This window comes from Lycorma delicatula, chromosome 3 (assembly GCF_047948215.1).
Source record: "Lycorma delicatula isolate Av1 chromosome 3, ASM4794821v1, whole genome shotgun sequence".
Taxonomy (NCBI): Eukaryota; Metazoa; Arthropoda; class Insecta; order Hemiptera; family Fulgoridae; genus Lycorma; species Lycorma delicatula.
Window position 1 is genome coordinate 176,447,219 of NC_134457.1, and position 14,172 is coordinate 176,461,390.

Genomic DNA, 14,172 nt, shown 5'->3' on the forward strand with positions numbered 1-14,172 from the left:
TAAGTACGCTAACTTGTATTTTAAATTACCTTATACAGTAAAATATTTTATTTTTATTTGCTCCAATTGAAACTTTTTTTTAATGAAGTATTTAGTATTACGAAAAGAATTATTCGCTCTCCTCAAATAGTTTACATTTGCGACAATGATTTGCTTCTACTAGATCTTTTAAGTAAATGTATCATGATTATACTATAAAAAATAAATATTGATATAGAAATGTTTTTGTGTAGAGTAAAAATGCCTACAACAATTAGATAATTGTTGGTTAATTTTATGAATATTTAGAAGAGATTAATCAACCATCTTATTACCAACATCCTTGGCTGAGTAACTAGCATCTCGGTATTTAGTGCGGAAGTCCCGGGTTCAAATCCCGGTCAGGCATGCCATTTTTTCATACGATACCAATTTTCACTGGGATAATGATTATAGCAGTTGGTTTTTATAAAATTATTATAATGGTTATTTTATGGTAGGCACTGTACTATTGTGAAAATTAAAACAAAAGAAAGAAAATGTTCATTTTACTTTCTTCATTCATAGATATAATCATAGATAATAATAGCTTTCTTCTTCACAAGAACTGGTTAACATCATTAATATGAAAAAGAGCAACTGACTTATGCCTGTTACGCTTCAGATAGTTTACGTACATCACAGCTGCAAGAAATACTGGAGAAAATAGTGTAAAGCAACAAATTAATATATCCTTTTTTAAAATAAGAAAAATTGAATAATAAACACTGCTTCGACCCGATGGAAATCGTATTAAAAAAATTTTATTCAAAAATTCCGGGACTGGTACCAAATATTACCTAACCCTTTTTACTTGCAACTCGCAAAGAATCTTCTTCATCCTTTTCGTAATTTACCCCCAATGGGTACACGCAGTTTTTATTACTACTTATAAATATATTTCAAAAGAATTTCTTAGTTAAAAGTTAACAATAAAAATAATAGTGCAGGGATAATAAGGATTTGATTTATTTTACCTTTTAAATACTTTAATAATAGCACTTGAACACGTGTACTGTAGAATTGTAATTATAAGTCATAATTAATTACCACCTCAGGTGATGATTTTATCGATCGCATTCAACCTTGAAATCAGAAGACGCTTTTCGGTTATTTTTTTTATTATATATTATAAATAAAAGAAAAACACAACTCTCTCATACAAAAATGATAAATTAAATATTTAGGCGAAATGTTGATTTTAGTACTTCAAAAAAAAAATTAACTTACTCCATAGTAGTTTATAATTAATAAAATAATGTTTTATTGTATTTTTTCACTCATACTTGTCTTAATCTATTTTTATTCTTTTCGTAATTAACAAGAATGGCTTTATTAGCACGTAATTAGTTTTTTTTTTCTATTAATTTAAAGGAGATTAAACTAAACAAGAGAAAGTTAAAAACAATTTTATTAAAATAAACTGTTGGGAAGTCATTTTTTTTATAAATATTAGGAAATAATTATCAAATTTAGGATGAAAAAACGAAAGATATGTATGGAGAAAATAACATTAAAGTTGATTCAAATCAAGTTCTTAGAAAAATAATCACTTCGTAAATATTCATTGAGATTTATTTAGATGATTTACGATGATAATTAAAATTAAAAGTACTGTATGTCTGTCCTTCGGTTACCTTTTATAACACTATTATTTTTAATTCTCACTTAAATATCATTATTCTTTATTGAAATCGGCAAAATGCTACTCGGGACATAATTATATCTTACAGAGATTAAGGACATAGACTGAGTTTGGTTCACCTCTTATTAAAATTTGTAATAAACAAGAGAATGAAAGAAAGAAACGGTAATGTGTTATGTTATTGTGGTCGGCCAGCAGTAAGCGTGGCCAATACAGGATGGTCGCTCAGGTTGCTTTTGCTGTACGAATGGTAAATTATTTTGTGCCGTTACAATACAAATGGTAAACAAACCCACTCAAAGTTATAATAGCACTAATTAGTGCTTTCCTAATAAAACAATAATATAAACCTGACAAACATAAGGACTTCCCTTTACTATTTGCTGCCAGTATTTTATACTAAACCTTGTATTCACTGATTAAAATGTAGTTAAGTGATTCTTACGCACAGACGTAATACAACACTTTTATATTTTTTTAAATGTTATTTTAAAAGAGATAAAACAGTTTCTTAAAAAGAGAATCTGCCAAAAATATTTGCTAGTTGAAAAGATTTTTAAACGATAGAAGGGGGGATTAGTTTAGTATAACAATTAAGTAATCTTCAGAACGTACTAGTATTTTTTTTTTTTTTTTAAGCAGACCTAAACAATTTTATTTTATTGTAGTTAGGAAGAAAAATAAAGATTTTTCCATAATTAAATCTCTGTGTTTAATTTTGAATAACTTCTTTTTTTGGAAGGGGGATATTAGTTTCTACTATAAGCTACTAAACACCTACATCACGTTGCATCCTATTCAAAAGAAAATTGTATCATTCATTATTTAACCTTATAAATTTACGCTCATGATGGTAAGAAAATAGTGAGGAAAGTTAAATGACATGTTAGCAATTCGATAGAAAATTTTAAATGGAAATTTCAAGAAAAGTTAAAGATTTTGATATCGAACAGATTATTACTATAAAGCTGTTTAAATTTAATCCTTATTACCATATCTTTTCGTTTCCCAGAAGTTCCTGATCGTTCCAGGTTTGTAGAAATCACAAATTCTTTATGAAGAGGTTGTAATTAAAAGCAGTCTACCATCTTTTCTAGCACCCATTTCTTTTCTTCATTTATTAAGAATCGTTTAATTTAGTCTATAAAAACGTTTATTTTCTGTTCTATTTCACAGATTCCTTGATTAATTGAACTCCTACATTGGCTCGATATAATCTAACGTTTATTATTTGCCTTAATGTCATGAAGATATTTATTTCTTAAATGTCGAAACGCCTTTTCGATGTAGTATATTGCTATGTTTTTATTATTAATATTGTATAAAAAAATTAAATTAATTATTTCGTATTTTAATCAAACTGCTTTTCTTTATCCTACTCTTATTTTTTCATAATTCAGCCCAACATTAGTCGTGAAACGTAAAAAATAGTTTTAGCTTTGTCGTCATTATCCAAAAAGATAGATGAAATAAGAAGACTTAAAGATTTTGAAAGATTTATAGGCATTTGTAATATAAAATATGATTCACTGCATCGTGAGTATGAGGTTTTACATTGAAATACTTCTTATGTTTCTAATAAATGCATTTTATAATACATTTATAAAAGGTTATGAAAAATTTGCGAACAGAGATAATTCCGCGTGCATCCGGTTTGAGTTTTCGCAGTTATAATATTGGTTTGAACTCGCTGTATCATTCAAATACACGGAATCATTTAAACTATTTATTCCTTGTAAATTAAATAAAATAATGTAAGTATAATTATGTAATAATAATTGAAATAATTTTCTTTTTAAATGTAAATGAAAACAAAATACTCGTAAGCCTTCTAACGAATGTTAGCTGGCATACCAAACAATTATGAATTTATGCGGCATTGTCAATGTATGAATTTATCACTAAACGTTATAAAATCACAGATTTCATATATTACTTAATATTAGCTGAAATGCTTGTTTTACACACGAGAAGACATTAAACGTTTTAATTGCCTATTTTGTTGTTGTTGTAGACTGTCTCTTTCGACAATCTCAGAAAATATTTTGTTTTGAAATCAGTCTGTAATTTGTATAGTCATATCAATTTGAAATGCGATATGCGAACTAATATGAATACAAGTCAAGCATTTTCATACATAAATTACGTATTGATTTTATAATATATTTAATAATACTTTAGCCTGGGTTAAGTAATTGTTGGAAAAGAAAAAAATAATTACCTAAACCGTGGTAACAATTTAATTTCTAATTCTAATAATAAAGACAAGCGTTTTAAATTTATAACGAAGTATTTGTATACTTCTATCTTCTTCAATTACGCTCTAATTCCTTTCATGTAGCCGAGAAATTATGTTCCTTTTCTAACATTTCAAATAATAATAAACATGGGGAAAAATAATTTATCTGAAAGAATTTTTTGTAAAACGTTACTTTTACAAATTTATCGTTTCAATCGATGTATGAAGTTAAAACCTGTAATTTAAAATAAACAATAAATATTCGAATAGAATTGATAAAACTGTTTTTATATTTAAAGGAAGCGGTAAAAATTACTTTGCACAAAATCCATCTTTATAATTTTAGTAAAAAAAAAGGTGGATATATTATATAACATTTTATTATCATCTCGGAGGAATGTACTCCTGAGTTTAAGAGCAATTTCTGTTCAACATTAGTCAATTGTAGATGAATATTAATAATTTTTTTTAATTTTATTATTTGTTTTTTAATTTTTATATCAGATATAAAAATAGTTCTTAAAGAAATTATTTTTGTGGTTAGAACAAAACAAGATACATTTTAATAAAAAATTAATGAAGTTCTCTAAAAACTACTGTAAAATCTAGAATTCATACAAAATAACTTTTCTATCCGAAAAGGGAAGTAGTTATTCTAACCAACATTGTTAGTGATAACTTCTTTATTTTATTTTCTATTTTATTTTTGTTTAATATACTATGGATTCTTATTTCAACTTTATTTAAGAAGAAATTTGTTTTTTTTGATGTTCGGATAAAATTTCGCTATCTGATTTGAACATAGCCTTGGTTACACAAACAGTGTAACAATCTGATACATAGTCCATTTATTTCCCAGCCGTCAGATTCCGTTCAGGTTCAAATGATTAAAATGGATTATAATCAATTTTTAGAAAATTAAATAGAGAAATAATTAACAACAAAAAATTAATTGTAAACATCCCTTTTAATTTATTTTACTAATTCCTCTATATACTGGTTCCTTATGAGAGACAATGGGATTAGTAAAAAAAAAAAAATAAAGAAAGAAAATACATTAAATTAAATTGTTCAAAGATTATCTTTGAATTTATATTATTTTTATTGGCTAGACCACATTTTCCCGTTTTTCCAATCTGCTAGAAAATAAAAATAGTAAAGTTGTCATTTATTTAACATATTATCCTGACGAAATAGTTTTTAACTAATAATCCAGGCTTTTGAAGGATTGTTTTAAAATAAAATTTTCTTATTTCTAACTTTTCATGTTAGTTGAATAATAAAATTCATTATAACCTATTTTTATGCCACATTTAATTATTATATGTTATCTTCTGAACTTATGGTTCTAGGAAATGGAACATTTGCATGAAGTTCCAATTAGGTTCAAGGTATCCATAATTTATCGGTCAAGTAATTTATTAAAAATTTTATCCTTAGTAATGAAGTCTTCTCACGGTGTTGTCAACAGCCACAACGGTCACAAAGCCATGGAAATTAAAACGTACAAAGGAGACTCTTGACTATTATTTTTAATTCCCATTTTAAATATAATTTGTTTGTTAAATCTAACAAAGAACGGACATGTGTATCATAGAGAATTAGAACAACATTTTTCGAACCTTGGTTTAAGGAAATGAAATTTTGGCAATCCCTAAAGGAGATTTGTTAATGAAACCAAAGAAATTTGATATGTTAAGGAATATCCATTTAGGTTCTGAAACCTATCCAAATATTAGTAAAGGCAGTTAATTTTATACGGATTTAAATACTAGATTGTGGATACCGGTGTTCTTTGGTGGTTGGGTTTCAATTAACCACACTTCTCAGGAGTGGTCGACCTGAGACCGTACAAGACTACACTTCATTCACAATCATATATATCATCCTCATTCATCCACTGAAGTAATACCTTACGGTGATTCCGGAGACTAAACAGAAAATGAAAAAAAAATTGTTCTGAAGCCTGAAAAAAATTATTTTCAACTCAGACAAATTTATTTAAAATAAAATCATCTGTATTCGTAAAACATATCTATGTTACTTTAATTAAACTACATTCACGTTTCACAGTGTACCTAGGAAGAATATTTTTATTATTGCTTCAGTTTCAATTATTATAAACTATCTAACTGTTAAAAAAAAAAAAATCATCAATTTATGAATAAATTCATGAAAAATTAAATTTAAAAAAAATTCCTTTTCAGAAAAAAAACATTTTTAATACTGCTAATTAGAAAAGCCTAAATTTTCAGCATATACTACATGTACAAGTAACTTATCCCTTTAATTATTAACTACTTAAAAATTATTTTTTCCTATACATGCTTTTTTTATCTCCCAAAGCTGCATCGCTTTAATTATTTCACTTAGTGATGATTTTAATTCTTTTAATATAGATTGTACTTGGAAATGTCATAATCATTTATTTTTAATTAGTGCAGTTTTAAAGTCGCTTTTATTTTTACTTTCCCGACTAGCGCTATAGCAGGGAAAGTATTGTAATCGGTCCAATTTGGGCATATGCGGTTTTCACCGGATCTTAACGTTTTGACACCTAAGGAACCCAAAAAACCGGATGAAAATTTTCCAGATGTTTGTATGTACGTGCGTGAGTTCGGTGTCGCACCCTAAATCACCTTATATCTCCAGAACTACTCCACCGATTTTAATTAAACTTGGTCAGATTACTTCTATATATATATAAGGCACTGATGCTATTATATTATCAAGTTAAAAGGTCAAGACGGTGAGGCTGTACAGCTAGATCGCTCTCAGTATCTCGAGATTTCGCCCAATTAAGGTATTATTTTTCTTAGGTACACTTGTTAACAATTAAAAAATAATATTACAAAAAAATTTTTGCAAAATCGCGCTCCCACCTCAAAAAAATGCTTTAAAGTTCCGGAGGCAAACAAAAAAAGAAGAGAGAGTACCGCCACACTCGTGCGAATAAAATACAGTATGCGCGCACGCTTTAGTTAGAATCACTGAATTAAATAAACAAAAAATATTCTATTTATAAATTAAGGTTTAATAATTTTTAATTAAATTGTGTGTGTAATCTGTGCATCAGGAAAAAGCTGCGTGACGGGAAAATCCTACAACTTTGTTATCAGCTTTTTAATTTTATTTTAATAATTTATATTTAATTACCATCTATTTTTATTGTGAAAATAGAACCTCCATATTTTTTTTACTTTTTGTACATTTATTGAATGCTAAATTGGTTTTTGGAAGTATAATAGAAAATAAAACTTGAAAGTCAGATTACATAGACTATACACAATTTCATGTATATATTATATTTATATATTATAGAGAGAGAATTCTGTTAATCCTCTAACAAATTTGACCGAATGTTCCCTTTACCACAGGTAGATCAACTTTAGACCATTGTTTGTAGATTTTACGATATCTTATTATTTTTATTTCTACCTGTTCCGTGTTTTTCTGTATTGTGTGCACGTGATTATTTGTAAAAGATTGTTGTATAGATTTATATATATATTTGTGGTATTTTGAATGCATACATCTGTCTGTGTTCTAATGATGTTTTAACTACAACATTTAACCGTTAGTTAAATTCATTTTAAATATGTGTATATTACCCTACCCTATTTTGCAGTTAGAAGTTTTAGTAATAAAATATATTACCCTTAAAAATATGTTCACTCTCATAATAGAATCATTAAATACCTAATTATTTTATTTGGATAAATACTTAAATTTGACATACTTGTTACTGATAGGGTGCTTAGAAAAATGATAGCACGTTACAGAAAAACTATATAATTTTAAGCTTAAAATCTTTATTTGTATACACAACTTAATAAATTTAACTGGCAAAAATTATAAAATTACAAGGGAATAACTAAACCCCGGATTATAATGATTTCCCACACATTTTCCTCATCTTATAATGATCGCGGGCTTGCTTTTTCATTGTGGCATCATAGTATTGTTAAAAATTTATCAATCAATTTATAAATATTATGTACAAATAATAAAAACACTAATAATACTATTGTGTTAGGGTTGTATTCGCAAAACATTCTACTAAATTAAGCAGATGAACGACTTTGTTAATACAAGATAGATCCAAAAAAATCTTATTTTATATCTATAAAAATATAAAAGTCTTATGAGTTCGATTATTAAATTTAACTGAAACAAACAACTACCTGGAACTTATCTTAATTTGACGCTGGAATTTAAAAAGAGATGAAAATTAATTATTTTTAAAAACTTCATTGCATTTTAAAGTTTTTTTATTTTTACTTCGTTTTTATGTTTATTTTATTTAATTTTTTTTTAGTTTCATTCTTATTCATTCATAAAACATACAAAGACCTACAAAAATCGGTATAAGTATGAAAATCCGTTTTGAAAAAAGGTAAAACGTGTGAAACTTGTAACTTAATAAAATTAAGAAAAAGGAATTTAGGGATAAAACTTATAAATAGTACTACCTTATTCGATCTAAGGGTACATACAAGATAATATACGTATATAATTGCAATAGTCAAATCGTAATTGGGGATTTTAAAATCCCCAATCTGGAACGTATTTTCATTTCAAAAAGTTTATAATGTCTAAAAAAAACCTTTTCGGGACAACTAGAGGAAATTCCTCAACGAAATAAAAAAATGATAATCAAAATAAATACGTTTACTAATAGCTGGAGGTACTCACAAAAAATGCATTTGTATTAATCTGAGAATCTCCTCCTTTTTCAAATTCCGTTAAAAAACGGCAGGATTTCTTTAAAATTTTCACAGTTTGAAATTTTTAATTATTTCTGTAATTATTATTAATTTGTATAATTACGTTTACCTATAAATATATAAATCATTAATAATAATTAAAAATGCGCGGTTTAATTCAATCAAGTAATTTAATTGTTTAATTTTAATTTACGTTAAAATATTATAAATTTTACAAAATACCAATTATAAAATTAAAAATTCGTTATTAACGTATCAAAAGAATTCAACTTTTTTTTTACTGAAACAATAATATAGAATAAAATAGTAATTTTTTTTTACGGGATGTATAAAAATGGACAGGATGAAGTGTATGATTCCTTTTCATGTGACTCATGATATAAACGATTACTCATTTACTCCTTTCTGTTATATCACTCTTTCCTTCTCACTTCCTCTTTTTCGTTTTAGTTCTGCATTTCTCATTTTCTTTGCTTGACCTGCATAAATGTGTCGAGTAAACAAAAGGAAGATTATATATTATTGTACATCTCCAATTGGCAAACGCGTTACTCTTTATGTCCGAAATACGATTACGAATAGGTTACTAATAATAGAATCAATTACCCCACCACAATTTATCTGATACTACCCCTTTTTATTTTGAATAGTAGAAGGGGGAATGTTTTTACTATTAATCTAATCAGTAGTGTTTCTTGACCATTATCGTGAAACAACAAGTAACTTATTAGTAATGAATTTTATTTGATTGTGTTATAAGTGATTTCTGTTGTACGATTTTGCACTAGTTTATTGTTTTATTATTTTAATTATTATCATACTTATGAGTGCTGCAACTTATTATTTTCAAACTGAAGAGTGTTTTCTTCCTTCAGGTTTATACCCACCGGATGACATGGGGATGTGTACTCGTGAGTTATTTATTATTGTTTTATTTTTTTATCTTCTATTATAATAATTATTTTTAAAAATAACATATTACACGTAAAAATTGTACAAAACTTCATTCATAAGTTTTGTTCACATATTTTACATACAATATTAATAAAACTTATCTTGAATAAATACACATGTATGTTACTTAGTCAATTGTACAGTATGATTTCAATAAGATTGTTAGATGATTGTTAATTATTTTAAACTTTAAGGGCACGTTTCTGAAACGGTGAATCATAACTCAAGGTAGTTGCTAAGTACTGAGATTTCTAGGGTTTTTTTTGGATATAAAAACAATGCAAACAGTGTCGTAAAAAGTATTGCTTTAAATATAATTGTATTAATAATTTTGATTATTTTTGTATGTAATTATGTACATACTTCGTAACTGCCGACAGTCGATATAACACTAAAATAAATTAATGCAATGTACTGGGCTTAACACATTTATTTTTGAGTGGAGTACAGTAAAAACCTTCATACTAAAACTTGAAGTTAAAGTTTTATGTAACTTAACTTAAAATTATGTTATTAGAAAGAATTGTTGAATATTTTACAATTAAGTGTAAGCCTATAAAATGGAATAAAACATTTTTATAATTTAATTTACTTTTTAATTTTGTATAAATAATAAAAGTTAAAATAATTCGATCTACGTACTACGAAACAACTAAGTCAATTTTAAATTATATTTAAAATGTTTTCAATTTTTAAACGAAGTTGTAACACAGATATCAACGTTTTCAGGGTCAAATCCTAATAAACGTAGTTGCTTTAATTCTTTTTTGAATACTAAATCGTGGATACCGGTGTTCTTTGGTGGTTGAATCTCAATTAACCACACACATCTCAGGAACAGTCAGCCTGAGTTTGTTCAAGACTATTTACCGGTAGTTACATTACACTGATAAGTCTCTAATGACTTTAGTTGTTGATGGACTATAAATTAAAATAATCAATGCTACAAAATTATTATGTTATATAACATAACAAATCATTTGGGTTCTCATGACGGCAGCGTAGGTAATTAATATTTTTGTATAAAACATTAAACAGAAACAAAGAATATACCTATATAAATTTCCTAAATGGTAATATAACTTTGCCGGTGTATGTAAGGAATTAAATTATACTACGTAACTTACATATTTCCCGCCAAAACTTAACTATGTGTTCGGATTTGTAAAATGTTTCCGTCTCTTGGAGCAGTTCAAAAGGTTTAGAAATTGATTTAAGCTACATGGATAGTGTAGGTTATATGCCGTAAGCCATAATGATCGGTTGCAATTACAGAAAATTATGTTTACTACAACACTTCATGAAACAAACATTAATTGATTCTGTAGCTAGAGACATGCCCTACTGATTAGAAGTAATATGTATTGTTTCACAACAGAAATTGATTTCTTACTTTACATTATCCCAGTCTTTCTTATGGCTGATGCATGTAAACGTGAGAGACAAGAGAAGTCATTCATCGTTCCTTGTTTGATAGCAATGATTTCCATATACAACCATTTTTTGTTGTCTACGGGAAACCACCTCATCCCTCACTTTCGCTAGTAAGCTTGGCATTGAACGATTGATTTTTTTTTTGGGTGGCTATGTCATTTTCGGTAGTGATTTATGATTCATGTCAGGTCACCAAAAAACTTTTTGGTCATGGTATTCTACATAAATCGTTTAATAGCAATTAAAAAAAACATATCGAGTCAGTAAAATAAGGCAAATATTATATACAACAATCTCTCTGTTTATTGACAAAGTAAGTTGCGACATTAACTTCACTTATTTTCAGATAGACATTTTTATTATTTGACTAATATAAAAATTATTTTAATATGGACAATATTATGATTTTCACGTAAAACTATTTATTAAAATGTATTAAAACTTTTACTGACATATTGAAGGGCACTGTAATTTCAGATATAATATTTAATTATTTTTATTGTACAATTTCCGAATTCTTTAAAATTGTATAATATTATTTATTTTTTTCTATGATCTTCAAAACAAATTTCGCATGCGTTGTCTTAAGCAGGAAACTTATTGCTTCGGGTAGGATTGATATTTACTTAAAGGTTTTGTAAACTAAATCGCTTAATTTTTTCCACTTATAGTCGAGTTTAACAATTCCGTAAAACAAAACAACAAATGAAATATTTTAGTTCATAGTAAAATTTCCAAACTTGAATGAACCTTATGATGGCTAAAAATGTATCTTACTTATTTTAAATTCATGATCGGGTTGAGTAAATAAACATTTTTTTATTAAAATAAAAGTAATCGTAATAATTAAAATTAAACAGAATAATGACTATAAATACTAGTTGTCTATAAATCTCATCCTAGCTGAAACAAACTACATTATCATGTATATAGAATACTTTTATTTGAACTTTATTTACAAGATTATTAGTTAATATGTTACTAATATGTATTTGCAATTCATTATTTAATATGTGACTTTTTTTAAAAGCGTAGCTAGTTGTGGATAGAATTATAAAATACTTAACTACAGAAAGTTGTATTCTTATTGACATGGAATTTTACTATTTGGGCTCTTACACCAGTATGTCAAAAAAGAGTAAATTCTTTTTGTTTTCATAAATTCCAAAGGTTAAAGCCACTAAATCAATTAAAGATAGAATCTTTACATAATACCCTTAACATAACCATCTAATAGATATCATTAAAAAAAATAGTTAAAAAACAGTCAAAATTAAAGAACATGAAGAAATTATAATTGTTGTTATTAAAATAATAATTACTATCCTCTCTTAGCTTCATTATTTTATAACATGTTGACACATTTCAGTACCAATCCATTGTCAAAACTTATTGTACTCAAATAAGTTAAGTACTAAGTAAGTCAAGTATTAATAGTACAGTAAGTTTTGATGACGGAGTGGTTCCAAAATGAATCAACATGTGATAAAAGAATGTAATGTTTAATCGCGTTTAAACAAATTACCAAAATAATTCTAACTTCATAATAGTTTGCAATACTAAATAAAACTCTCTATCTTCTAATCAAAATGACTGGAATGATATTAGTAGTATTATAGGATACTACCGTGTAATTTGTTTCAAAGAAAGGTAAACAGTACTCAACATAGAAACAAGTAGAAATAAGATTGAATATATCTGAAAAGAAAACACAACAAAATTAAAAAATAAAAGTTATAACCTTCCCGATAAAATCTCATTTTCTGTCTTTACAAAGCTGATTCTTTGAATTATTTTTTATTTTAGCTGGTATTTTAATTAATTATAATAAAACATTTTAACTATTAACAATCTAAACTTATAAATAAAAATATAGAAAGGAAGCAAGTTTTCTATATTTTGCATTTTGTTTCATTTTTTTTATATGAATGGCAAAAGTAAAGTCTTGTATTTCAACTACGTTGCATATAAGAAAGGTATAGACTACAATCTGAGAAACAAAATTGCATTCTGCAGTTACTATATTGAGTCAGCATAAAATAAATTAATTTCTTTTTAATAATATATACAATGGAATAAATGTCATTTAAAAAATGAAAAGAAAAACAATAATGAAAATGTATGCGTATTTTAATTATTCAAATATTATAATAGTTAATTAAAACATTTGTTAATCCAATTATATCGTCAATGGTAGAAATAAATGAATTAAAGCAAAACATAAATTAATAATAGAATGAAACTTTTGAAAAAAATTATCGTTAATAAATGAAAATCCTTTAAATATTTATAAAATTGTTTTTAATTTTATAACAGCAATACTTAACAAGTAATTTAATTGAAATACTAATATAATCTAAATGTGAATTCATATTTGGTTTATTCTTTTAATAACAGTATTATATATATATATATATATATAAAACTCTTTTTTCAATTATGTTCAACAGTATTAAAAAAACTTCATTATAATGTTTTTATGTTAGACTGCATGTTATTAGAACCTATATTGGAAAAAAGATTTTATTAAATGGAGAAAATGCTAGATCAGGACTACAGAATGATATAGGGAAGAGAGCTCTGGTGTTAAAGTCATACTAGCAAGATAAAAATTAATCACTAAGGATTGATATGCTAGGTAGGCTAGATATGCTAGGTAGAGGAGATTTTACCTAAGGTAAAATCCTGTATATGTATATATATATATTTTTTTTATTTTTGTTCATATCAAATTAATTACAGGCATTAAAAACGTTAAGATATCATATTTTCCAAACAATGTAAAAAATATTAACCAACTTGAAAGGCATTCATTTGATACTTTAAGGACAATATAGGAGTACAATGAGTTTATGATAATACTCCTAACAAAGTACTTTTAAATACAGTGTATTAGTACATTTTCCAGTAAGTGAAACACAATTTGTTACAAAGCGCATGCTTTAACATAGTTTAGTCAAATCACTGTGTCATCTTTATTCCAAATAATCTTTTACTAAGATTACATTATCCAGATAAAATCTACAGTCATAAAGATATTAGTTTGTATTCTTAATTATCAGGTATGCACGATGTACCATATCCCTCTCTGTTTCTGTTTAGCTTCCAGAACCACCATAAGGTATTACTTCAGAAAATGAGTGAGAATGATATGT

The 14,172-nt window shown here is 26.3% G+C and overlaps 1 protein-coding gene across 10 annotated transcripts in view; it reads left to right on the forward strand.

Annotated features, from left to right (window-relative positions):
- Hnf4 (Hepatocyte nuclear factor 4) overlaps positions 1-14,172 on the forward strand; it is a 126,158-nt gene that overhangs the window by 80,275 nt on the left and 31,711 nt on the right. For 6 of the 10 annotated variants that reach the window (XM_075361079.1, XM_075361081.1, XM_075361086.1 and 3 more), the window contains exon 2: positions 9,505-9,540. The exons of the other annotated variants lie outside the window; for them this stretch is intronic. In XM_075361079.1, coding sequence (XP_075217194.1) covers positions 9,505-9,540 — 36 coding nt within the window. The remainder of the gene's footprint in view (positions 1-9,504; positions 9,541-14,172) is intronic. 10 annotated transcript variants of the gene reach the window in all.